Source organism: Coenobita brevimanus, chromosome 5 (assembly GCF_032717465.1).
Source record: "Coenobita brevimanus isolate Jiangsu-jjx chromosome 5, ASM3271746v2, whole genome shotgun sequence".
Taxonomy (NCBI): Eukaryota; Metazoa; Arthropoda; class Malacostraca; order Decapoda; family Coenobitidae; genus Coenobita; species Coenobita brevimanus.
This window is the reverse complement of record NC_136958.1, coordinates 39,209,583-39,236,503: the sequence shown is the minus strand read 5'-3', so window position 1 is coordinate 39,236,503 and position 26,921 is coordinate 39,209,583. Positions and strand designations below refer to the sequence as shown.

Below are 26,921 nucleotides of genomic sequence, written 5' to 3'. Positions count from 1 at the left end.
GAGAAAATCATGTAATCAAATCAGCCACTTCAAATAGTTTTCGAAATGGATAATTTAGCAATACTCAAATTCATTTTCAATTCCTTTATTATTATTATTATTATTATTACTGTTAATTAATTTTCTTTTTTTCTTTTTACAGATTCTCGGCCGCCAACAGAGGAAAGAGACGCTTATCCTTGCCACTTTGAAGCCCTGTCGTGGTAAGGAGCCCCCCTAACACCTCCTCCTTGGCGATTTATTTTCCAGAACAGGTCAGGAAATGTACTGACCTGAACTACCCTTTAAAAATAAACTCTTGGCAAAAAAAACAGCAAAAAACTCAACAGAAATAAGTAAAAATGAAAATGAAAATAATAAAGAAAAATTATATATCAAAGGAAAGACGAAAGAGAAAGGAGAAAGAAACTCGATACCCAGCCTAACCTAACGTAACTAAGAGATTGATTGATAACATTGGTGAAGATTATACTTAAACTGCAAAGTAAAAACAGTTTATTGAAGGAACAGTGTGAAAATAAGAGACATAAGAGTGAGTATATAACTGATAAACACTGGAAAAAGATTATATACTGTAAGATATTGATGATGGTGATGATGATGATAGCGACGGTGATGGTAGTGATGATAATAGTGATGTGTAAGAAAATGATCATGATGATGTTGAAAATAATGATAATAATAATGATGATGATGATGATAGTGGCGGTGATGGTAATGATGATAATAGTAAAGTGTAAGAAAATGATCATGGTGATGTTGAAAATGATGATAATAATAATGATGATGATGATGATGATAGTGGCGGTGATGGTAATGATGATAACAGTGAAATTAAAAAAATGATCATGATGATGTTGAAAATAATGATGATAATAATAGTGATGATGATGATAGTGACGAAGATAATGATAATGATAGTGAAATATTAGGAGGAATATACGTAGACTTTATAAACGTAAAAAAACCTGTAGTGAGTGCTATCGTAAATATATACAAAATCATCCCGTACGTCCAAGAAACATTTTTCTCCTCAAGACACCGACTACACTACGAATGATGGTAAGTCAAGCATTTTTTATCATTTTTTTTTTCACGTGATTATGACTGATGATGATGGGGAGTAAGCTGGTGATAGTAGTGAAGGTGATAATGATGGTGATTATAATGATGTTGATGGTAATGATGATGAAGATGGTGATACTGTTGGCGATGATGAAGATGGTTATAGTAATGGTGATGATGAAGATGGTGAAAGTAATGGTGATGATGGTGATAGTGATGGTGATAAAGATGGTGATGATGATGATGGTGATATGATGGTAAGATTGATGGTGATAAAGCTGGCGATAGTGATGGTGATGATAAAAATGGTAATGTTGATCGTGATAAAGATGCTAATAGTGATGGTGATGAAGATGGTGATGGTAAAGGTATTGATAATGATGGTGATGAAGATGGTGGTAGTGATGGTGTAAATGGTGATGACAGTGAAAGTAAATTTAACCAAAGATTTTCTCATTTTCTAGGCAATATGTTTCTGTCAAGCTTCTGGCAATGCATTATATTCTTCTGTGAATTTTTTTGCTGAAAATTCTACTCTCTGCACTTTATTCTCTGCTGGTGTGTGTGTGTGTGTGTGTGTGGGTGGGTGTGGGTGTGTGTATGTAGATAAGTAATTAAATTCTGCTTTCCTTTAAATCTGCGTGAGGAACCAGATAATAGGCTACTCTCTGTATGTTAACTTGATTGCCTGTAATTAGGAACGTAGCTATTTAATTAACATCGAGTCCTTAAGAGCAATTAGCCTAAGTGTTGATCAGGGCATTTAGAGTGATGGAGGAAAGATGGGAGTGGTGGAGATGATGGAGATAGGCGTGGAGAATGATGGGAGGATGGGAGTTTGATGAGGGAATGAGAGGAGATGGTGGGGAAGGGGATAGTGGTGGAGATGGAGGAGAAAATGATGGGGAGGGAGAGAATGGAGAATAATGGTGGGGAAGAATGCTTAATGGTGGAGAAAGGAGGGAAGAGTGCTGGGGAAAGAGGAGAAAACGTTGAGAAAAATAGGGATGGTTTTAGAGGGAGGAGGATTTTGTGTGGGGATGAAGGGGAAGATGGTGGTGATGGTGGTGGTGATGTAGATAGTAACGGTGGTGAAGATGATGGTAGGGGTAGAGGTAGGGAAGGAGAAAAATGTACGGGGGATGGATGGGAAGGTGGTGGTGATGGTGGTGATGGAGGTGATATAGAAGTGAAAAAAGGAGAGGTTAGTGATGGAGATGATGGAGAAATGAAGATGGAGGAGATGGTGGTGTGGAGGGAGGCGTGAGGTTATGCGGCATAGTTTGGTCACGCGTTCGAATGATTTTACACTCTATAAACCAACCATCCAAGGTGCCCTAAATCCCACATAACACACCTGTCCCCAAACCCCACACTCCTATAGATCATTCACCTCAAGTTGGCGAAGATTATTGTCCATTTGTAACCTGTTTCTCGTAGCTCAGTGGCAGAAAAAGACAATACTACGACTCTGTATCCTTCTTATAGCATTCTTCCTTGACCTGCCTCATATTCTAGTGTTAATCTATTGTTATAACTTAGCACTCAAGGGAGATGGTGATTTTACGCCCATTTGAAGTGACTAGGGTAGAGTGCCACCATAACACCATACACTCAGTACCATCACCATCACATTCCATACCTCCACATCACCATCATACCAAGATTAAAACATATACCAGCGCGTCACACCACAATTCCACGTTGTAGAGGCCAAATAGCAGCAGCACACACACACACACACACACACACACACACACACACACACACACACACACACACACACACACACACACACACACACACACACACACACACACACACACACACACACACACACACACACACACACACACACACACACACACACACACACACACACACAAAACATCACATACCAAAAGCGTCACATATCCAGACAGCTCAGTTGATGGCTATTTGTGGTCAGAGTGAGAGAGAATTTTGACTAGTAACCAAGAAGACTTATACCTACCACTTAACTAAACCTCATCGATTTCCACGTCAACAGGGCTTAATGTTAATAATTATGAGAGTTGCCCAGTTCCCTCAGATGAAGACAAATCGATTGTTGGCCCCATATCACCTCCATTTGTAAAAAATAAATAAATAAATAAAAATCACCCAAAATCAACGGGTCCGCTCAAAGGCAATATTAAGAGCAAACAATTACTGCAATATATTTGGCCCAAACCAAACCAATCACGGTGTGTGTGTGTGTGTGTGTGTGTGAGAGAGAGAGAAAGGAGAGAGAGAGGAGAGAGGGAATATCTGGGGGTCAGAGAATGAAACGGAAAAAATGCCATTATCTTTCCTTTTTAGGAGAGAGAGAGAGAGAGAGCGAGAGAGAGAGAGAGAGAGAGAGAGAGAGAGAGAGAGAGAGAGAGAAGGGGGGGATATTTGGGGGTCAAAGGATGAAACGCAAAAAATTTCATTATCTTTCTTTTTTTACTGTTGTAAGAGAGAGAGAGAGAGAGAGAGAGAGATTTGGGGGGATCAAAGAATGAAACACCAACATTTTCCAGTCAGTATTAGTCATTCTCATTTTATTTATAGTTATAATATCACAGCACAGTTTTCTGGTCTCCTCGGGGTTCCTGCCTACACGCTGGGGTTTAGAGTAGCCTATGTGATAATAACAATGGTAATAATAATAATAATAATGATAATAATAATAGTAATAATAATAATAATGATAATAATAGTGGTGATGGTGGTAGCAGGTGTAATAATAATAATAATAATAATAATAATAATAATAGTAATAATAATAATAATGATAATAATAGTGGTGATGGTGGTAGCAGGTGTAATAATAATAATAATAATAATAATAATAATGATAATAATGATGGTGAGGATGGTGGTGGTGTTGGTGGTGGCAGTTGTAGTAGTAGTAATAATAGGCTAATAATAATGACGATAGTAACTTTAGTGCTAGTAGTAGTGGTAGTGGTAGTAGTAGTAGTAGTAGTAGTTGTTGTTGTTGTTGTTGTTGTTGTTGTAGTAGTAATAGTAATAAAAATAATAATAATAATAATAATAATAATAATAACATTCACATATGCTTACAGTTCTGGATCTTGATAAATTATGTATACACATAATCTGATACTAATACAAGCTGGTCCATACATAGCACTTCTCGTGTGTTGCGGGGACGGCTCAGTCAGCGTTAAATGTCTACCCTGGATAATTTATTCATATCCTACTCCAACTGACACGCCCACACCAGCAGACTGAGCCGTGAGTTGCTAGTGGAGGTCTGTGTACTTTTCTTTAGGTTTTGGCTGCTAATCCCTTCACTACGATGACGTGTTTTTTTCATAGTTCAGGAGAGAGAGAGAGAGAGAGAGAGAGAGAGAATTACTGGATGGAAACAGTTAACCCTGTCGCTCCCATGACGGATTTTATTTTACTTTATTTTATTTATATATACTTTTAGATCACTCCTTTATTAGCCTGGGAGAGACTTTCGAAAATTAGACATTACACAAAGTCGTTCTGGATTCCTTTACTAATGGAAAGCTTCATAGAGACCTGTGAATAATAAAGTTACAGTCATAGGTTCATATTCTCGTTACACCTCTTCTTTAGCGATTTATTTTGGATACGGCTGGTAAGCATAGATTTGTACGTTATTTATGAAGACTGTGGTGATGTATGAATGGTTTTAATTAACACAAAAGAGGATCGTGAGGTGTAATAAGTAAAATAAATCGATTAGGAAGAGATGTTAGGGAGCTTCCTTACCCGTCGAGATATAAGAATGATTTAATGAACACAGAAGAGGGCAAAGGGGTGTAATAAGTAAAATAAATCGATTAGGAAGAGGTGTTAGGGAGCTTCCTTACCCGACGAGATATAAGAATGATTTAATGAACACAGAAGAGGGCAATGGGGTGTAATAAGTAAAATAAATCGATTAGGAAGAGGTTTTAGGGAGCTTCCTTACCCGACGAGATATAATGAACACAAAATTGGATAGTAAGTGGTGTAGTAAGTAAAATAAATCGATTAGGAAGAGGTGTTAAGGAGCTTCCGTAACCGATGAGAGTAGGAGCCATAGTCTTTACTGATTCCTTTATTAATAGAGGGAATAAAGCCGCTGCAGGAAGACATTATTGAGCTGAAGGGATAAGGATGGATTGGATAATTGACGATCTATTACATTGTATTTACATTGACCTTATTATTTCATGTCACTGTCTTCCTATTCACTGCCTTCCTATTCACTGCCATCATCTTTTTTCTCTATCTTGTCACTTCAGACGATTTTATTCAGCTTATAAGGCCCCTCGTACTGTAGGGGGGATTTATGAAGGCTTTACCTAACCCCTCTAGTTCATTCAAGTCTCTCCCAAACTGAATAAAATCGTCTGGAGGTAAATTTTCACCTTGGCTCAGATTTTCCTCATTAAGCCTTTGATTTCACGTAAGTCGGTGGCCAGAAAAAGTCAGTGCTACAACTCGACGTCCTTTCCATAGCACTTCTTCGTGATCAGCAACAGTGTATTCTAGTGCTAATCTATTGTTCGAACTGAGGATTCAAGGTGGAGAGATGGTAATTTTAGGCCAGGTTAGAGTAAAAGGAGTATAGGAAGAGAGAGAGAGAGAGAGAGAGAGAGAGAGAGAGAGAGAGAGAGAAACAGAGGCTTGAAGTGGTTGAAATCAATTGGGTGACGGGATTGGTGGCCCCTGTACACCACAAAATGTAACTTTCCTCGTAATTATTTGGCAGTCCACTCGCTCTCCCCAACCACCACCACCACAGCTACCATACTAACACCACAACTACCACACCAACCAATAACACCACACAGCACATCACCACCAACCCAACACCACCACCGCCACCACACATCACCACCACACAACACCACCACACATCACCACCACACAACACCACCACACCAACACCGCCACCGCCACTACACATCAACACCAACACCATACCACCTCCATCACCACATCAACACCACCACCATTCCAGCTCTGTCACTAAGTCACCATCACCACCACACCATCAAACACCACCCAACCCTATCATATTGATCACCACTGTCACCACAAGAACTAGCATCACCACTCAGACCACAGATACTGTTCTTTGCTACCATTCATGAAAACTACCACTTGCTACCACCACCACCACCACTGCCACCACCACCACTACCACCACCACCACCACCACCACCACCACCACCACCACCACTACTACTACTACTACTACTACTACTACTACTACTACTACTACCATTCTATAAATCTACCACTTACTACCACCACTACTGCTTTAGCTACCATTTGCCAGCCTGAAACACACACACACACACACACACACACACACACACACACACACACACACACACACACACACACACACACACACACACAAGTAGCTCTCTCTCTCTGTCTGTCTGTCTGTCTGTCTCTCTGTCTCTGTCTCTCTCTCTCTCTCTCTCTCTCATCAGTCCCCACGCCCATTTACCTCTATGGTGACCCCAATCAGTTTCACCTACATCAGTGCCAGTGTCAGCCACAACTACCACCATTTCAACCAACATTCCCTACTCGCTCAGCACGCCAACCAACATCAGTCACCACAATTCAACCAAGATTCCTACCAACACAAACCACCAGAAGGCAACCAACATTTCCACAACCACAGTTCAACCAACATTCTTACCAGCACCAGTTTTTTTTATTTATTTATTTATTTATTTTTTTTATGCGAGGAAGAAGGAACCGAAGGCCACGAGCCCGCAATAACTGTTCCCTCCAAGAGAAAAACATAATGCAAGAGAGAGCCAAATTCAAGATCCAATCATTTCGAGATGCCTGGACACACTGCGTTTGAAAGACTGGAGATCATAGGAAGCAGGAAATACAGACAAAGGGAGACAGTTCCAGAGTTGAGCTGTTGCACAAATGAAGGACTGGGAGTAACGGTTAACCCTTGCATTAGAGAGTTGGACAGAAAAGGGATGAGAGTTTGCTGCTAGACGGGTGCTACGCGTCCGTCGTAGAGGTGGAGGGATGCAAGCAGACAGTTCAGAGGAGCAGTGACCATTGAAGTAGCGATAGAAAAAGAGATGAAGATGCAACAGTGCGGCGAAGTGACAGAGGTGCAACCACCATTAACCACAAGTCAACCAACATTCTTACCAACATCAACCACACAGTTCAACCTAAATTCCAACCACCATTAACCACAAGTCATCCAACATTCCAACCACAGTTCAACCAACATTCCAACCACAAATCAACCAGCACTCCTACCAACACCCATCACATCAATTCAAACAACTGTTCAACCAGATCTTACCTTTACTACCAACCACCACCATTCCAACCAACATTCCTACCACCACGATTCAACCAACACTCCTGCCAACACTCCTGCCAACACCCAAGTCTCGTTTCGTATCAAAACTTCTGGCAAGTGTGTGTGTGTGTGTGTGTGTGTGTGTGTGTGTGTGTGTGTGTGTGTGTGTGTGTGTGTGTGTGTGTGTGTCCATCTAACCAGCACTTCTCTCCTCAGCCTCCAAAGTTCAACCAACATTCCTACCACCAGCCACCACAATTCGACAACCATTCCTACCACAACCATCCCATTTCAACCACCATTTCAATCAACACAACCACTATTCCACCCATCCACCCACCAACCAACATTCCTACCAACACCAACCAACACTCCTACCAACATTCGTACCAACACCAACCAACATTCCTACCAATACCAACATTCCTACCAATACCAACATTCCTACCAACACCAACCAACATTCCTGCCAACACCAACCAACATGCCCACCAACACCAACCAGCATTCCTACCACCACCAACCAACATTCCTACCAACACCAACCAACATTCCTACCAGCACCATCCACCATTCCTACCAGCACCAACCAACATTCCTACCAACACCAACCAACATTCCTACTAACACCAACAAACATTCCAGCCAACGCCAACAAACATTCCTGCCAATACCAGCCAACATTCCTACCAACACCAACCACCATTCCTACCAACACCAACCAACACTCAACCCACGCACCACCAACATTCCTACCAGCACCAAGCAACATTCCTACCAACACCAACCAACATTCAACCCACCCACCACCAACATTCCTACCAACTCCAACCAACATTCAACCCATCCACCACCAAGATTCCTACCAACACCAACCAACATTCCTACCAACAGGCTCTCCCACTGGCGCAAACTTCACCTCCAGACGCCAAGCAATTGTGTGTAGTTTTCTCTCTCACGTGACTAATGGTGAAAATTATTGTCTCTCTCTCTCTCTCTCTCTCTCTCTCTCTCTCTCTCTCTCTCTCTCTCTCTCTCTCTCTCTCTCTCAGCTCAGTCACATCATTTTCTCTGACCCACATAAAGAATAGATAGATAGATAGATAGATTGATAGATGGAGAATAAGCACTTGATGATGATGGCGATGATGATAATAATAATAATAATAAATAATAATAATAATAATAATAATAATACCGGTAATAATAATAATAATAATAATAATAATAATAATAATAATAATAATAATAATACAACAATGAGGGTACGAGCAGATTTATGCATCCTATAGCTGAGGATTACTTTTCCTCCCCTTCCTCTTCTTTCTCTTCTCCCTTTTCTTCCTCTTCCTCCTCCTCCTCATCATCTTCTTCTTCTTCTTCAAAAGGCTGTTAACACCTCCTCCTGAGCTATTCATTTTGTGTATTATATACATCTTGATATTCTCCTGTATCTTTTTTATTCTTTTAGTATTTTATTTTTTTTTATTTTTGCAATTATATTCAGTTTAGGAAAGACGTCTCGTACTTTAGGGGTGATTAATTTAAATGGCTTTTTTCAGTGTAAATGGCTTTTTTCAGTTTTTATGGCTTTCCTTAATTTAAATGGCTTTCTTCAGTTTAAATGGCTTTCTTTAATTTAAATGGCCTTCAGTATAAATGGCATTCTTCGATTTAAATGGCTTTCTACAGTTTAAATGGTTTTCTTTAATTTAAATGGCTTTCTTTAATTTACAGGTAAATGGCTTTTTTCAGTTTAAATGGCTTTCCTCAATTAAGTCTCTTCATTTTATATGGCCTTCTCAAATTTAAATGACTCCTCAATTTCGAGTGTGCGAATACCATAACCATTAGCTCTTTCATGCTCAGGACAACTTTAGGTGAGGGTGAAGTCTTAGTAGCCCGAGAATAGTGAAGAACTATATGCAGAAATAAGCTGTTTACCCCTTCAGATCCATGACGTATTTCTAACTTTAATCCTGTTGCTTTCAGACGATTTTATTAAGCTTAGATGATGGCCCCTAGTAGTAAAGGGATTAAATAAGGCTATATCTGATCCCCCTTCGACAGCCGACCCTAAGCTGAATAAAATCGTCTGCTGGTAACACAAATATGCTACAGTGTACAATTGGCTCCACTCCCGCGTGATCCACCCTGCACTGCTAATGTTGCCTCAGCTCTAAGCCTTTGTTTCTTCTTCTTCTTCCTCCTTTCTCCCCTACTTAACAGTGGGTGACGAATCTGGCTCACTTGCCGTGGTTATGGGTTTGCATTTCAAGCATAGTTTTCAGTGCCAGGTGGGTCACGCGGGAGTGGAGCCAAGTGTACATCGTTGGAATCCGTAGTTCAGGAAGAGGTGCTACGGAGCCTCCTAGACCTACCAAAGTGCGACCATATATGTAAAATTAAATACAGGGCAGTCCATATATAACGCCCCTCTTCCATCCTACTGGCCGATTTCTCGTGTCTTGCGGGGACGGCTGTCTGCGTTATCATTCTCTCTTCTGCATTGCCTATTCATTTCGTACTCCAACTACCACAAGTCGCGCCCACACCAGCACACTTTGCCGCCCCACGCAACTCACAAGATACTGACAGGTGAATTTCTAGGTGAACACTGTTTACCCTCACCCTGTACTTTGTGTGTGTGTGTGTGTGTGTGTGTGTGTGTGTGATATTTTGACCCACTGACTGTCTCGTTTGTGCTGTGTTAAAAGTACCATTACAAACGCGTACAAAACTAGTCCTAGTACTCTAACTCACATGAAGTCAGGAGCAAGTCCCATGAGTCACCAAAAAAAGTTGATGCTTATTCTCTGAGTCACTTAAATAAGGTGTGTTTTCATCCATCCATGAGTTACTGACTAAACCAGACTTATTTCCACGCGTCCTTGAGAGTCCGTGAAAATCAGGCGTATCTTTATTTGTACATGTCACTTTAAGAGATAGAGTTTTCCATCCGTCTTTGAATCGCAATCAGCCTTTGTTTTCATGTCAGAGTCGCTATTTTTTTTTTTTTTTTGTCACTTTGATTTTCGATCCGATTAATGATCATGTAACAAACAGGCCAATTCCATCGTTCCATAAATTACTTAAAAATACACTTATATTTGTCCTTCCACTTTTTGTCTTTTTCCCTTGTTCCATGCGAGTCAGTAAAAAAAAATACTGGAATACTTTACTTTGAACACCCGCTCATGTAAGTCACTTAGAAATGGATTACTAGAATTACTTTGCCCATTCGCTCTTGTGTCACTTAGAAAAACACTATTTTATTTACTTTGCCAACTCGCCCTATCATACTGAGCTTTCCCGTTTTGTTAGTAAAGGAGTCTTTGGCGTGTCTTCCTCCCCTGCTGAATCACTGAGCTCTCTCCCTGGCGATTCCCTTTTGTCCCTGCCGTCACTTCTGTACCCTTCAGGGGGAGGGGGCACGACACCTCCAACCCCGGGGAATGCTAGTAGATGGGGGTTGACTTGGGAAATGTGCCGCGCCTTGCTGTGGGGAGGCCTGGGGTGGTTCCTGGGGAGGGTGGCTGATCGGGGTGGTGGTGGTGGGTCGTGATGATGGTGGTGGTGGTGGTGGTCGTGGGTGACGTGGAGGGCACAGGGTGGTGGAGGCGTGGAACATGAAGGCTTCTCTCGCCCACCCCGAGGACTCTCACCCTAAAAGAGAGAGAGAGAGAGCAAAAATGTGTCGTCTGTTAGCTGAGAGAGAGAGAGAGAGAGAGAGAGAGAGAGAGAGAGAGAGAGAGAGAGAGAGAGATGCACTAAAAGGTAAAGCCGGAAAAGTATCATGAACGAAGAGAATAGACGAAAAAATTAGTCACACCATGCGAAAAACAGAAACTATGCACAAAAAAACACACAAAAAAACATATACTTCTTTGCCAAATACGAAAAATTGTCTGGAGGCGAACGTGTAGAAGGGTAACATACCGAAGGGGACGCTGTGCCGAACTTGTATCTGTCGGGGGGCAACAGGGTGGATGGCTGGGTCTCGTGTTCGGGGGGGCGCGACCCCTCCTGCATCGGGATCACGTCTGGGTCAGCGTCACTCTCACTCTCAACCTGAATAGTATTAAATTAATTCTGGAAAATACAAGTCACGAAGAAGTGCTGTAGAATGTGGAGCTACGTCTAATCTTCAGTAAAACGAGAATCTAAGCCAATTTAAGGTGAAAGAACTATATTTCTCTCCACCGGACATGGAGGAAAGGGGAAGGGAGGGATATTGCCCATTCTCAGTCATATATTGTGGATTTATGCCTAATCGAGTATAGATTGAACGGGTATAAATCAATAGGGCTTCTGGGTGAGGAGGAGTATGGTGCTTCTGTGTGTGTGTGTGTGTGTGTGTGTGTGTGTGTGTGTGTGTGTGCAAATGAATGCAGTCACATAAAAACACACATACACAGAAAAATAGATCTTTGTGTGTCTGTGTGTGTGTGTGTGTGTGTGTGTTTGTGCAAATGAATGCAGTCACATAAAAACACACATACACAGAAAAATAATCTTTGTGTGTGTGTGTGTGTGTGTGTGTGTGTGTGTGTGTGTGTGTGTGTGTGCGCGCGCGCAAATGAATGCGGTCACATAAAGATACACATACACAGGAAAGTGGATCTTGTGTGTGAGTGTGTTATGGTGACGGTTAGCAGGTTATTGGCTACAGTACTCGTGGTAGTCACAGTCGAGGGGAAGAGGTTGTTCTATTACTATCATGAAATGTGAAAATGAATTGATGTCCCAATGATTCCTGATTTTGCAGTCAAACCTAAATGGAGCGATTTAATTTAATCTTCATTAACCCCGGCCAACAGAAAGGCCCAGTTTTATTGGTGCCACCCCATGAAGGTGCGCCTCTCCAGCACCAGAAACACCTGTAATGGGATTATTTTTTTAATGTGTCCGACTCTGGGCATAAGTAGCAGTGCCCCTTCCCTGAGGCCCAGCTGTTCTTTTACATACCGTACACCACATGTCACCACTTCGGCGCTAACACCCACCGTCCATATTAGGTCCACTCACCTGCATCTCCCTCTCAATGCAGCTGGTGTGGTGAGCGATGAAGGCGGTGTGGTGGTGATGTGGTGTGGTTGTTGTGGTAGTTGGGGTTTCCGTGTCCTCAGGCTCCTTCTCCTTGATGGGGGTGTCCTCCCTGGTATGGCTGTGATGGAGGTGGTGATGCCCGTCGTGAGGTCTCCGTCGCCTGGTATGCAAGGTCAGGAGGATGATAAGGACGATGATGATAAGGATAAGGCCCGCCCCGACCCCGAGCGCGGCCGGGATTAGCGATGGCATGGCGAGAAGGCCGAGGTACCGCTTGTTCCCACCGCTGACACCACTGGATGACCTGGCTCCTCCTGCGCCGTTCCCAGCCCCATTCCCGCTGCCACCACCACCGTTCTTCCCATCGCGGACTTCTGCCTCTGAGGGTCCGTCTGCAAGAACGTTAAGGACCGTGTTCTGTAGTTCTTTCACCTAACTTGGCCCAGACTTTCGTGCTTTTGCGGGTTTTTTCACGTGGCCCAGTAACAGAAAAAAAAAAAAAAAACTATGGCTTTACGTCCTCTCCACAGCACTTCTTCATGACTAGCACATGTTCTAATGTTAATCTGGCATTACACCTCAGTATCTAACGTGCAGAGTTGGCAATTTTAGGCCAAGTTTAAATGAACAGAATATAATGAACTAAGTCTTTAACCCCATTATTTGATCATACTATTTTTTCTTTAACTTGGCCTAAAGTTTCCATGGCTCCATCTTCAGTGCTGAGGTGTAACAATAGCTTAACACTAGAATATGATACTAGTCACGAACATGTGCTACAGTGAGGATGTGCAGTCACGACATTGACTTCTCTGCCACTGAGCTTCGTGAAATAAGTTGCAAAAGGACGAAAATCTGGTCCAGGTTATGGTAAAAAGAGCACACACACACACACACACACACACACACACACACACACACACACACACACAAGGCATGCACTCCTTCACACGCACACGACCACACACGCACGCAAAACCATGTAATTAACTGTAATCAGGCCCAACACGTTATGGCAAACGTTCAATTATGTAATTACTGACATGGGGCGTACACACACGTCCGCATGAGGCCACTTAGCTCGACCACATATACGTACATGATAGCTATACTCCTGTAATAAGGGACATATAGCAAATTACGCACATAAAAACACATACACGTACATAAACGGGCACATACACCTAAACGCACACTATGTATATCTGTATGCGAGGTATGATCATATGATTTACACACACACACACACACACACAAGCATTCAGGGTAACACGCGCCAGACCAAAACAACAGTATTAACTAAACACACACACACGCACACACACACACACACACACACACAGTTCCAAACACGCCTGGTATCTCAACTAAACCATACGCTTTTTCGTTTTTCCGGAGTAACAACAATATAAATTCATGTATATTAATTCATAGGCCAAAACCAAAATTCCTCGCTCACCTGTATGTATATTCAATGACTCTGTCCAAAAAAAGGTGAAAATGTGCGTTTAGATTTGGAAACTTGTTAGCATATGTTTACAGTTACGTGTGTAGTGACTAGGGGATGTGTGGTTATTCTCTCTCTCTCTCTCTCAAACTATCTATCTATCTTTACATGTTTGAATGTCTCTCTGCCTGTCGTTCCATCCTCCCATCGACCTATCTATCTGTCTATCTATTTTTCTATCTGTCTATCCATCTGTCAGTTCATCTATCTCTATCTGTCTGTCTATCTATCCATCTATCTATCTCACCATGGGTCTGGAACACGGAGTTGGTAGCGCCCACGTTATTAAGTCTCAGGTGGGAGGGGGCGCTGCTCCCCTTCTCGTTGTAGGCATACACGAGCAGCTGATACCGCCCCCCAGCCCTCAGCCCCTCTACCTGTGTGAGGGGAGATGGGGGGCAGTGAGTGAGTGAGGGAGGGGGAGACGGGTTGGGGGGGGGAGTAGAGGGAGTGAATGGAAGGTTGGAGAAGAGGTAGGGTAAAGTTGAGAGGAAGTGGAGTTAGGGAAGGAGTGAAAAAAGGGAAAGGAAAGTGGATTTGTGAATGAGGTGAAGAAAGGAGGGATTAGGGTTGGGAAATGGGAGGGGAAGAGGAGTTGGGGAAGAGGTGGGGAAAGGGAAGGGAGAGTAGATTTGGGGAATGGGTGGGGAAAGAAGAGGAGAAGTTGGGAAAGGGGAGGGGGAGTGAAGTTGGGGAAGATGTGGGGAAAGGGTAAGTTTGGGTAGAGGGAGAAGGTTGAGGAGTAAAGGGAGGGGGTGAGGAGTGGAGGGAGTGAGGGTAGGGGGAGGAAGGAAGGGGGAGGAAGGAGGGAGGAAGAGGAAAGGGGAGAAAGGAAGGGGGATGGAGGAGTGAAAATTTTTTGGGAGGAGAGGAAAGGAGAGTGGAGGAGCATAGCCTATCGATAAAATTACTATAGCCTACCAGAAAATATGCAAAATACGACCCAAACTGTTGATGTTACATGCAGGTCCTTAATTACACTGCTGAATAAACTGGGAGAAGGAAGAAACAGGCTTTGTCTCAGAGTCTGACCGGCACCAGAATCGAACCTCCGTCTTATATTTGCGAGCTGAGCATGTTAGTATTAAGACACATAGATAGCCGTGGAAAGCGTGGGAGAGACAGATAGCTAAATAGACAGACAGACAGACAAAGAAAAAAAAAAAAAGAGAGGGAAAGAGATGAAAGAGAGAGAGAGAGAGGAAAAAGGAAGAGGGTAGGAGAGGGAAAGGAAATATTTGTGGAGGAAGTGAGAGAGAATAGTAGGGGGGAAAATAAGATACGGTTTGGGTAAAAGTTGGAGTATGGAAATGAATGGCAAGAGAGGAGGGGGAGGGAGAAAGCCAATGGAGAAAGGAAGAGAGAGGAAAGCGAATGGGGGAAGGAAGAGAGAGGAAGGGGAATAGAGCAAGGAAGGGGAATAGAGCAAGGAAGGGGAATGGAGGAAGGAAGAGAGGGGAAAGCGAATGGGGAATGGGAGAGAGGGGAAGGCGAATGGGGAATGGGAGAGAGGAAAGCGAATGGAGAAAGGAAGAGGAAGCAGAAAAATACGAAGCTTAGAACTCAAAGAATATAGGAAAATAATGAAAAAAGGAGATGAAATGTTAAAGAGAAAAGAGGAAAAAGGAATAGAGGGACAGAAAATGGAAAAGAAGACTTAAAAAAAAAAAGAGGTACAAGCAGAAAAAAAAACGAGAGGTGATGATAAAAAAAAGTGACAGGAAAGCGAATGAAAAAAGAGGGGAAGAGAAAATATTGAAACAACAGAGCATCGAAAAGGAAGACGAAGAAAAAAAAATGAAGTGGTAATGAAAACAAGGGAAGTAGATGGAATAAGAGAAGAATGTGCGTAAGAAAAAGAAATGATTTGGGGAAAGAGGGAAAAGTGAGTGAAATGTAAAGAGAAAATTGAAAAAATATGAACATCAGATAAGGTAGAAGTGGAGAGAGAGAGTCGAAAAAAAAAAATGAAAACATGAATGAGGAAAGCCAGTCAAAGGGAGAGATAAAAGAGAAATGAAATGGGAATTGAAGAAGCTATGAATAAATATGGGCGTCGAAAGATAGAGGCAGAGGATAACAAGAAGGGCTGATGAGAGGAGGAGAAGCAAAGAGGAAGAGAACCAGGACAGTGAGTGGGAAAGGGAATGATGATGATGATGATGATGATGATGATGATGATGATGAGGAGGAGGAAGGGTAAGATATTGATGGTGGTATTGGTGGTGGTGGTGGTGGTGAAGATGATGACGATGATGGTGATGTTGATGATAGGAGGAGGAGGAGGAAGGGTACCGTAAGTAATTGATGATGATGATGATGATGATAAAGTGAAAGTGGAGGAGGAGGAGGAGGAGGGTAAGAAATGGATGATGACGATGATGATGATGATGATAATGATGGATAAACAAAATGAATGATAATTATAGACCTTGACTCCCCAGTTCTATTTTGATCATACCCATTACCTTCCTATTCCCTCTTGGATGATTACGGTGTTTAATTATGATAAGTGTAATTGCCTCTGATGACAATAATGGGTCGTTGGTTTGAGACTTATGATACCTATTTTTATTTGCCCATTATCTAGCTATTATTTCCTTGCCCATTATCTCGCTATTATTTCCATGGGAGGTTATGTTGAAGTGTTGGAGATGAATAGGTGCATCTGGAGACAGTAATAAAGATGTGTAGTTAGATTGTGGCCATGTCTTCCCAGGAACTTAAGCAAACTGCGAAGGATTATAATGATGTTAGTAGTAGTAGCAGTAGTAATAGTAGTAGTAGTAGTAGTAATAGTAGTGGTGGTAGTGATAATAGTAGGGGTTAGTATTAGTATTAGTAGTGGCGGTGGTGGTAGTAGTAGTAGTAGTAGTAGTAGTTGCATTCCCAGGCTCATCTGATCGTGAACCCAGTAGACTGCAGTTTGAGTACTACATTCAATATCACTAATTCTCACCAATCCAATATCTGAGTAAGGGGTGCGAGGGATCAGTGAGTAAAGAGTGCTAAGAATATTTGTGTAAGGAGTGCAATGAATCTTTAAGGCGTGCTAAGAATCTCTGGATAAGGGCTGGGAATATTCTCTGATTAAAAGGAACTAAGAATATGTGGAGCAGGAAGAGCTAAGAACGTCTACTAAAGTGCTAAAAATTCTGAGTAAACGATGCTAAAAATCTGTGGGGCAAAAATAGCTAAGGAAGTCAAACTTGGGTCTATTTATTAAAGAACTGGAGATATAAAGTGGGATATTATTAGCCTTAAGGTTGAAAATCCCCGTGAGGCGTCCTTAAAAAAATGTCTGATAGAAAAATTAAATGTGCAGAAAATCAAAAAATAAAATGTGGAATATAAGGCATGGTTGTTGACTCAAAATGAAGGTGAGGGAGTTGGAGGTGAGATTGAAGGTTTGATGTATGGGGAAGGCTTGAAGGTACCTCCCCCACTACTCATGGAGGAAATGGAGGTAGTAGATTTAGCCTCCATGAACTACCTCTCTTCAAAATGTCTCTCTCAGGCAAATGTGATAAAGTACGTCAAGGGAGGTAAAGAATTCAGCTCATTGATTAAAATATTCTATACGTTATCGAGGGTAAAAAAAAAAACTCACGATAAAGGCAGGTGAAGCAGAGGTGAGGTTGACGGCGTGTGGTGTGGGTGAGGCTTGGAGTATCACCTGAAGGAGGAATTTCTGCGTCAGGCCTCCGCTGCCACCTGCATTGCACTTCACCTTGACGGAGCTGCGGGTGCGGGGGATGGCGGTGCAGTTCTGTGGGGGATCTGGCTTGCCTGGCGGAGGGAAAAAAAGGGATGTGAGAGAGAGAGAGAGAGAGAGAGAGAGAGAGAGAGAGAATTAGGGAGTGAGTAGAGAGACGAGAGTAAGCGGACTGAGGTAGATGGAGTGGAGAGGCAAGTGAATATGTATACGTGTGTGTGTGTGTGTGTGTGTGTGTGAGAGAGAGAAAGAGAGAGAGGAGGGGTTGGAAAACAGAGAGACAGGTAGAAGGCATAATTGCAGTGGTTTAGGGAGGAGGAAGGAAGAGGGGTGGGAGGAGGTAGAGATGAAGGAAGGGAAGAGGGAAAGCGAGGAGGAGGAGGAGGAGGAGGAGGAGAGATGAGAGGTGAAGTAATAACATGAAGAAAGAGGTTGGCATGGAGAGAGGGAGAGGAAGAGGGTGAAATGAAGGGAAATGACAGAGAGGGGAGCTGGGAAGAGAGAGAGAGAGAGAGAGAGAGAGAGAGAGAGAGAGAGAGAGAGGTGGAAAGGAGAGGTGGAGGAGGAAATGGGGAGTAATGGGAGGATAGAGGGGAAGGAAGGTGAGGAGAAAGGGAGGGAGAAAGGAGGAGGGAGTGGATAGAAGATGACAGGAGTGGGGGAAGTGAGAGGGAGAGAGAGAGAAGGGGGAGAGAGGGGAAGAGGAGGAGGGAAGAGGGAGATGGAAGGGAGGGGAAGGGGAGGGAAGAGAGGGGAGAGGGAAAGAGGAAGGGGGGGGGGAAGCATCTCAGTGGCTCTCATTAATGTCATCAAGTAATCAAGAACCTGTGTGTGTGTGTGTGTGTGTGTCTCTCTCTCTCTCTCTGTTTTATGTGCGTGCATGTTTCATTATGTGTGCGCCTGCCATTGTGTGTATTTTTCCTGTTTGTGTGTGCTGGGATTTTGTGTGTGTGTGTGTGTTTTTTTCCTTTTCCTTTCGGTGCTTATTCTTGGTGTATTTCAGGCCTCTTTCTTAGCGTGTGTGTGTGTGTGTGTTTGTGTATGCATGTGTATGTGCGTGTGTGTTTGTGTGTGAATGTGTATTTGTGCGATTTCCGTTCTGAGTCACAAGAAGGAAGAGATGTGAAATACTGCTGTGTGTGTGTGTGTGTGTGTGTGTGTGTGTGTGTGTGTGTGTGTGTGTGTGTGTGTGTGTGCGAATAAATTTGTGTGCATTGTACCCTGGTTACATAATAACAATTGCGCCGTCCACCTGGATCCCTCTCTCTCTCTCTCTCTCTCTCTCTCCTCCATTCCCCGTGTCCCCTTCTGTCTTATTTTTCCTCCTGTCTTTCCTTGGTCCCTTTAGCTTCCCCCCCCTCTCTCTCTCTCTCTTATTCCATCCTTCCTTCCCTCCACTTAAGTGTCTACCCTCCCTCTAACCCTTGCTCCTCTTCCCTTGTCTCCCTCTTTGTCTTTTCCTCTTCCTCTATCTCCCTCTCTTTGTCTTTTTCTCTCTCTCTTTTTTCGGCCCTCTTCAGTCTCCCCTATTTCCTTTCCCTCAGCTAATTAAAACACACCTGGCGAGATGGTCTTTACTGAGTAGCAACTTTTCGCTCTGCATAGCTTTGTCAGGCAACTTGTCAGGTAACTTGGCAGAACACAGTAGAGCGAAATGGTGGTACTCAGCAATGACCTCCTCTTCACTAGCTTTATCAGCATTATATCGGCACTGCTTGGCTTATAATTATCACAAGCCCTCTCTCGCTGTTCGCTCCCCACCCTTGTTCACCTCCCCTCCTCTGTTGCCGGCCCTCCTCCCCACTTATCATCCCTTCCAGCCCTCCACTTCCCTGTTCCTGTCTCCCTCTTTCCCTGTTTTTCCACTTCTTTTCCATGGGTCCCTTTCTTCTGTTATTTCTTCCTCTTCCACATACTGTCATTTCTTCTCTAGTCCCTCACCTTGTTCCTTCTCTCTGTCTTTCCCCTCTTAGCCTGTTCCGAGCCCTTCCATCTCCCCTCTTTCCTCTCCCTCCTCCCTATTATCATCTCTTCCATACCAACCCTCTCTTCCCCTCCTCTCATTTCCTTTCTCTGTTATGTCTCCTTTTGTTTACTTTTCTCCCCCTTCGATTCTTTCTCGATCCCTCACCTTTTCCTTCTCCCTCTTCATCTTCAGTCCCCTCCTCTTTCTTCCTCCACTCTACCTTCCCGTCTTCACCCTCCTACCTCTCTCTGAATTCCTCTTTTCTCCTCTTTCTCCACCGTTGCTCTGTTCCCCCTTCTTCCCATTCCCTCCCCCATCTTCGTATCATTTTCCCTTCCCCTTCCTTACTTCCTGCTTTCCTTCGTTCCCCCTCCCCTGTGTCTTTCCCCTCTAAAACGAACCACCACCACGACACACACACACACACACACACACACACACACACACACACACACACACACACACACACACACACACACACACACACACACACACACACACACACACACACACACACACACACACTACACCTGAAACAAAACTAAAAAAAAAAAAAAGAAAGAAACTATATTTACTCATTTTCAGACAATTTTACCCCCCAAAAATTGCTTTCAGATTTTGTGTGTCCTTCGTTACAATTATAATCCATTTTTGCGTCTGCTTAATGCATCCTAAATCTGGGTCGTGGAATATGCTGGAAAAAAACACGCACGACCCTCTTTTGGAATGTACGATTGTGTGTGTGTGTGTGTGTGTGTGTGTGTGTGTGTGTGTGTGTGTGTGTGTGTGTGTGTGTGTGTTATATAGTGGCGGAGGTTGATTACTGTAAACCCCAGTGGTTGATGATGATGATGATGATGATGATGAGGAGGAGGAGGAGGAGGAAGAGAGGATAATGTGATGGTAGTGAAGATTGTGATGATGGTTATGATGATGATGATATTGATGATGATGATGAGGAGGAGGATAATGGTGGTGGTAGTGAAGATTGTGATGATGGTTATGATAGTGATGATGATGATGATGATGATGAGCAGGAGGAGGATAATGGTGGTGGTAGTGAAGATGGTGGTGGTGGTTATGATGATGCTATTTACTCGGCAGATTTGCTACAAGTGCTTAAAATGACTAGCATACCATTTCATCAGCGTGTTTCATGTCTAGCCTGTCTGATTGCCTGAATGTTGCTTGATTTATGGCTGGTATGTGTATTTGTGTATTTCGTATGTCATAATTGCCTGGTATGTTACTCAGTATGTTCTGTATACTATCATGCCGTATGCTTCCATCCCACCCATTCTCTGTCCCGCTCACCCATTCCTTCTGTATCCAACTTACCTATCCCTCTGTCCTACCCACCTCCTTTCCTCCTCCCCACCCACCCACCCACTCTCCATCCCTCTCACTCTCTGTCCCTCTCACCCGTCCACTCCCACGCACATGTCCTTCTCTATCCCACACATTTCCACCCTCAAACATCCTTTACACCCCTCCCTCCCACACCATCACTCTCACCCATCCGTTCCTACATCCCATCCACTCCCACCCATACCTCCCTTTCTCTATCCCACCCATATAACTCTTTCTCTATCCTTTCCACCCACTCCATCACTCTCACCCATCCGTTCCAACATCTCATCCACTCCCAGCCACATCTCCCTCTATCCACCCCACCCACATCTCCCTCTATCCTTCCCACCCACTTCTCCTTCTCATTCCCTTTTCCCCACCCACATCTCCCTCTGCCCCTCCCACCCACCTTTCCCACTTATTCCCTCTATCCCTCCCACCCACCTTTCCCACTCACTCCCTCTCATGCCACACACCTGCGGGTACGATGTGGAAGACGCAAGGCTCCTGCTGCTTCCCTATGATGTTGGACGCCCTACACAGCAGCGTCCCGTAGTCCAGTTCCGTCATGGGCGTGTAGGTGATGACGCTGTGGCTGCTGGAGGAGGTGTAGCGCCCCTGGGGAACGACTATGGTGTCCGCTGTGTTGTTGAATGTCCACCTGTACGGGGGGAATGCAGCGATTAGTAACCAAGGAGACTCATTTCTACCACATAACAAAAGGTTCAGTGAATTTTAAGCTGGACTAGTATGATAAATGACGTGTTGTTGGATGTCCACCTGTACGGGGGGAGTGCAGCGATTAGTAACCAAGGAGACTCATTTCTCCTTTATAACTAAGATTGAATTTTACGTTAAACTACCAAATCCAGTGTTTAGTAACCAAGGAGACTCATTTCAACCCCATAACTAAGGCTCATGAGTCTGTGTTGGTGAATGTCCACCCGTAAGCGGGGAGTCCAGCGATTAGTAACCAAGGAGACTCATTTCTATCTATCACTAAGGCTTATCGATGTTCAGGTTATAGAAGTAGTCCATTTTTGTCATATAAGCACAAACCCAGCAATCCGAATATAGTAACCAAGGAGATTTGCTCATATCTGGCCTTTGGTTCCTTTTCTTGCATAAAAAGAAACTAAGGGTTGTAATCTAATTGGCTCTTTGGAATCCGTAACGTCTCTTCCTGTGCGATTTACTCTGCATATTCTCTCTCTCTGTCTCTCTGCAAATTTTGTGAATATTCAAACGATATAAATACACTGAAATAGAATAATATTTAATATGCAAAATAAATCGCTAACGAAGAGGTGCTACGAAGCCTCCCAGTTTTGTCAGGTTAAAACACACACACACACACACACACACACACACACACACACACACACACACACACACACACACACACACACACACACATATGCAAACCCACCCCTCTCCACACAGAAACTGATTCTATGCACAGATTTTAAAAAAGGGGGGGGGGAATTTCGCCACCTCCCAAAAGCCCCTCCTTCCTGGATTTGCCCCCTACCTGAAGCTAGCCTGAAGGGGGTTGGCCTGCACGGAACAGGTCACTTCCGCGTCCTCGTTCCGTCCCACGGCGTAGCGGGTGATTTGGCCGGGGGAACACACGGGGGCGTCTGGGGGAGCAAGAAAAATTTTTGAGTTTTTTTTTTTGGGGGGGAGGGGGCTAGATACTCCTTTCCCTGAAGGCCAACAATCCAGGAAACACATAGGGCGTCTGTGGGAGTTGAATTAATTTGGTTATTATATTATTTACTTAACTTTGTCCTGTTAGTTGTAAACCTCAAGCCCAGCAAACTCCTGAGAGAGAGAGAGAGAGAGAGAGAGAGAGAGAGAGAGAGAGAGAGAGAGACAGACAGACAGACAGACGCACAGAAATCCAGAGCCAGTGTGTGCATTGAACAGAAACATTAAGGAAACACACACACACACACACACACACACACACACACACACACACACACACACACACACACACACACACACACACACACACACACACACACACACACACACAGAACTAGAGAAAGCACTGGAAAGCAAAAACCAACACGCAGATACCAAAAGGCAACAGCCATTCTCTAGGTAGGAAAATTATTACGAGAGAGAGAGAGAGAGAGAGAGAGAGAGAGAGAGAGAGAGAGAGAGAGGAGAGATAAACCCACATAAATCCAGAGACAGAAAAAGAAAGTAGATAGACATGGACGCAAATAAACGCACACAAACCTGGAGTAAAGAAAGCAGTGTAGAGAAAAATGCTGCTTTCCAAATAACACAGCCATTTTGGGAGGCGGGAAAATTATTGGACGAGATGGAAGTGGAATGATAACGCGGCGGTGAAATATTCGTGACCGTGGGTGTGGAGAGAGAGAGAGAGAGAGAGAGAGAGAGAGAGAGAGAGAGAGAATAAAAGAGGTGAAGAAGAGTAATATTTGAAGTACTTTGTTTCAGTCGGTTCGTCTCTCTCTCTCTCTCTCTCTCTCTCTCTCTCTCTCTCTCTCTCTCTCTCTCTCTCTGCAGCAATAAACCTACCCGCCTGAAAGGATGCACAATGTATAATCCCTAATGTTACTCCGTTCCCCCTCCTCCTTCACACACACACACACACACACACACACACACACACACACACACACACACACACACACACACACACACACACACACACACACACACACACACACACACACACACACACACACACACACACACACACACACACACCTTTTCGTCAGAGCACCACCATCAATCTTAAACCATCATCATCCTAGTTCTCTCATAGATTTGATAATCCTTTACCTGAAGCCCAATAGTCCTCCTTCCACCCTCACCTTTACGTCTGCTACCTGCCATACACACCTTCACATGCCCCCACTCCAGCACTAAATATCCACCGTCCATACTGAATACATGCTAGGGCTCTTATTGTATCATGGAGCTGTACAAAATCTTAGTTGAGGATCGATGTCATGTCCTTTCAGACAGCAGACAAATTGCCACATCACTTCTCAAAGGCTTAGCACTTGACCACCACAGTCTGTTCTTCCACCGTCACCCACTGCTTCTTCCAACCTCCCTTCCCCATTAATCCTTCCACTTCCCCCATCCCCATCCCCACCCCAATCACCATCCATTTCTTCATTTACTTCTCCTTTCACCTCCACCCCCACACGCCCCCCACTATTATATACTCCCAGTTCTGGTTTCCCTCCCCTCCCTCTCCCCCTCCTCACCTCCTCTTAACCCCCCTTTCCCTCCCCTCTCCACTTCTTTCCTCCAGCTCTCCATGGCTAGGTCCCCAGCCTCTCCTGACGCCTTCACAACGGTAAACTCATCCACAATATCGAAATGAGGAACAGGCAGGCAATTTCTATGCAGCAGTTCACACACACACACACACACACACACACACACACACACACACACACACACACACTCTCTCTCTCTCTCTCTCTCTCTCTCTCTCTCTCTCTCTCTCTCGAGCACATGGTATAGATGGCCATATCTTAAAATGGATAGAATCCTGGCTGAAAGGACGAAAGCAGAGTGTATTAATAAATGGAACTAAGTCGGACTGGGGATTAGTAACTAGCGGTGTACCACAGGGTTCAGTACTCGGTCCCTTATTATTTATCATATATATAAATGATCTAGACTTAGGAGTCAATAGCAGCATCAGCAAATTTGCCGACGATACAAAAATAGGGCGTATCATTAACTCGACTGACGATTGCCATAACTTACAAAAAGACCTCGATACATTGTCCAAATGGTCTAAAACTTGGCAAATGGAATTTAACGTTGAAAAATGTAAAGTTCTTAACGTAGGCAAGACCATTGGAGACACTAAATACAGCTTAGATAACAAAGAAATTAGCAAATCGGAATGCGAGAGAGATCTAGGAGTTATGATTAGTAACGACCTTAAACCAAGGCAACAGTGTATTAATGCGAGAAATAAAGCAAATAGGGTCCTAGGATTTATTTCGAGAAGCGTGAGCAATAGATCATCTAAAGTAATAATGAAACTTTATCTAGCATTAGTAAGGCCACATTTAGACTACGCAGTACAATTTTGGTGTCCTTACTATAGAATGGATATTAATTCGTTAGAAAATGTACAGAGAAGAATGACAAAAATGATACATGACGTCCGGAACCTGTCATATGAAGACAGACTGAAAAGACTAAGTCTGCATTCGCTAGAGAGGCGTAGAGTAAGGGGAGACTTAATTGATGTGTTTAAGTGGATGAAGGGTATTAATAAGGGAGATATTAGCAAGGTACTTAAAGTGAGCATACAGGATAGAACTAGAAATAATGGTTTCAAACTAGAAAAATTCCGTTTCAGTAAGGAAATCGGTAGAAATTGGTTTGGTAATAGAGTAGTAGACGAATGGAATAAGCTACCTAGTAAAGTAGTTGCTGCCTCTTCCATTGAGAGTTTCAAGCATAGGCTAGATAAGCATATGACTAATAAGGGGTGGATATAGAAAAAAGAAAATCTTATAACCAATACTAATTCATAATTTTTCCTTTTCAGGTTACACTATGATAGTCTCTATTCTCCTTTAACACTTTCCTGTAAAATGTCCACGCCAGTTTTTCTATACGGCGTGGTGTTCTTTCTGACTTTTTCCTTCCGGCTTCGGCTGGAGGGTTTGGAGGGCGGGGGAGAGCCTTCTTCTTTGCTATCCTTATCTCATTCTTCTAGTTCAGTTACTCTTCTTGGAGCTGCCTAGCATGGGCCAACAGGCCTACTGCAGTTATCCTCTCTTCTTATGTTCTCTCTCTCTCTCTCTCTCTCTCTCTCTGCGCTTTCTTTATTCTTCGCATTTTGTCATCCTTTTTCAGACCTATTTGGCCCACTGTTCGGTTCACATTTTTCAACTTGCGAATTTTATGTTCTTGGCTAAACACAATAGTATGCGCGCGCTTTTGTGTGTGTGTGTGTGTGTGTGTGTGTGTGTGTGTGTGTGTGTGTGTGTGTTGAAAGGAGGAATTAATGGAGTGCGTGTGAAGGAGGGGTCGATGTGAAAAAGAGGTTAACCTTAGGAGAGGATGGTACGTGTGTGTGTGTGTGTGTGAGAGAGAGAGAGAGAGAGAGAGGGATAGAATAGAGAGGACGGTGTGTGTGGGAGACAGAGGGATAGGGAAGAGGGATATTACGGTGAGGGGGTTGTAAAGACAGGTAGGTAAGACAAAGTGGACGGTGAGGGGGATGGAGGAGTGGGTGTGAGTGAGGAAGAAAGCGACGGAAGGCGTGAGGAAAGGAGCAAAGGAAGGAGATGTGTGAGAGGGAGGGAGGGAGGATGGGAGGGAGGGATGGAGGGCGAGAAGGAAGGGTGTGAGGGAGAAAGAGTAGGTGTAAGTGAGGTGTAAGTGTGGAGGAAGATGGTATTAAAGAACAAACTAACGAAGAATTTTTCTATGTGGGCGAAATCGCATCTTGGAAACGAGTTTAACTGATGAGCAGTGTGCAGATGAGGCGCTTTACACACACACACACACACACACACACACACACACACACACACACACACACACATAGCACTCCACCACCCAGCCTTCACCTTACACATTTCACCCAACCCCATTGAGAGACGTGGTATATGTCCCGTCAGTGCCTGGTTTTTGTTTTGTCTCTCTCTCTCTCTCTCTCTCTCTCTCTCTCTCTCTCTCTCTCTCTCTCTCTCTCTCTCTCTCTCTCCCCCTTTTTCTTTGTTGTTGTTGATGTCAGGGGCTTAATGGCAATGGAATGCAGTTTGCTTTGAACGAGCGGACTGAGGACGTAGTGGGAAAAATATATTAAAATGGGTTCGTTCAATGTGCGGCTTTGTTGTGGTGAGAGAGAGAGAGAGAGAGAGAGAGAGAGAGAGAGAGAGAGTGAGTGAGCATC

At 43.7% G+C, this 26,921-nt stretch overlaps 1 protein-coding gene across 1 annotated transcript in view; it reads right to left on the bottom strand.

The window, feature by feature from the left end:
- Window positions 1–26,921, bottom strand: part of LOC145398888 (protein turtle homolog A-like) — a 114,219-nt gene that overhangs the window by 5,371 nt on the left and 81,927 nt on the right. The window contains exons 11-17 of the mRNA XM_080271626.1: window positions 22,530–22,638; window positions 21,475–21,659; window positions 17,578–17,756; window positions 14,215–14,344; window positions 12,440–12,852; window positions 11,351–11,482; window positions 4,602–4,623 (exon numbers count right to left, since the gene is read on the bottom strand). Coding sequence (XP_080127752.1) covers window positions 4,602–4,623; window positions 11,351–11,482; window positions 12,440–12,852; window positions 14,215–14,344; window positions 17,578–17,756; window positions 21,475–21,659; window positions 22,530–22,638 — 1,170 coding nt within the window. The remainder of the gene's footprint in view (window positions 1–4,601; window positions 4,624–11,350; window positions 11,483–12,439; window positions 12,853–14,214; window positions 14,345–17,577; window positions 17,757–21,474; window positions 21,660–22,529; window positions 22,639–26,921) is intronic.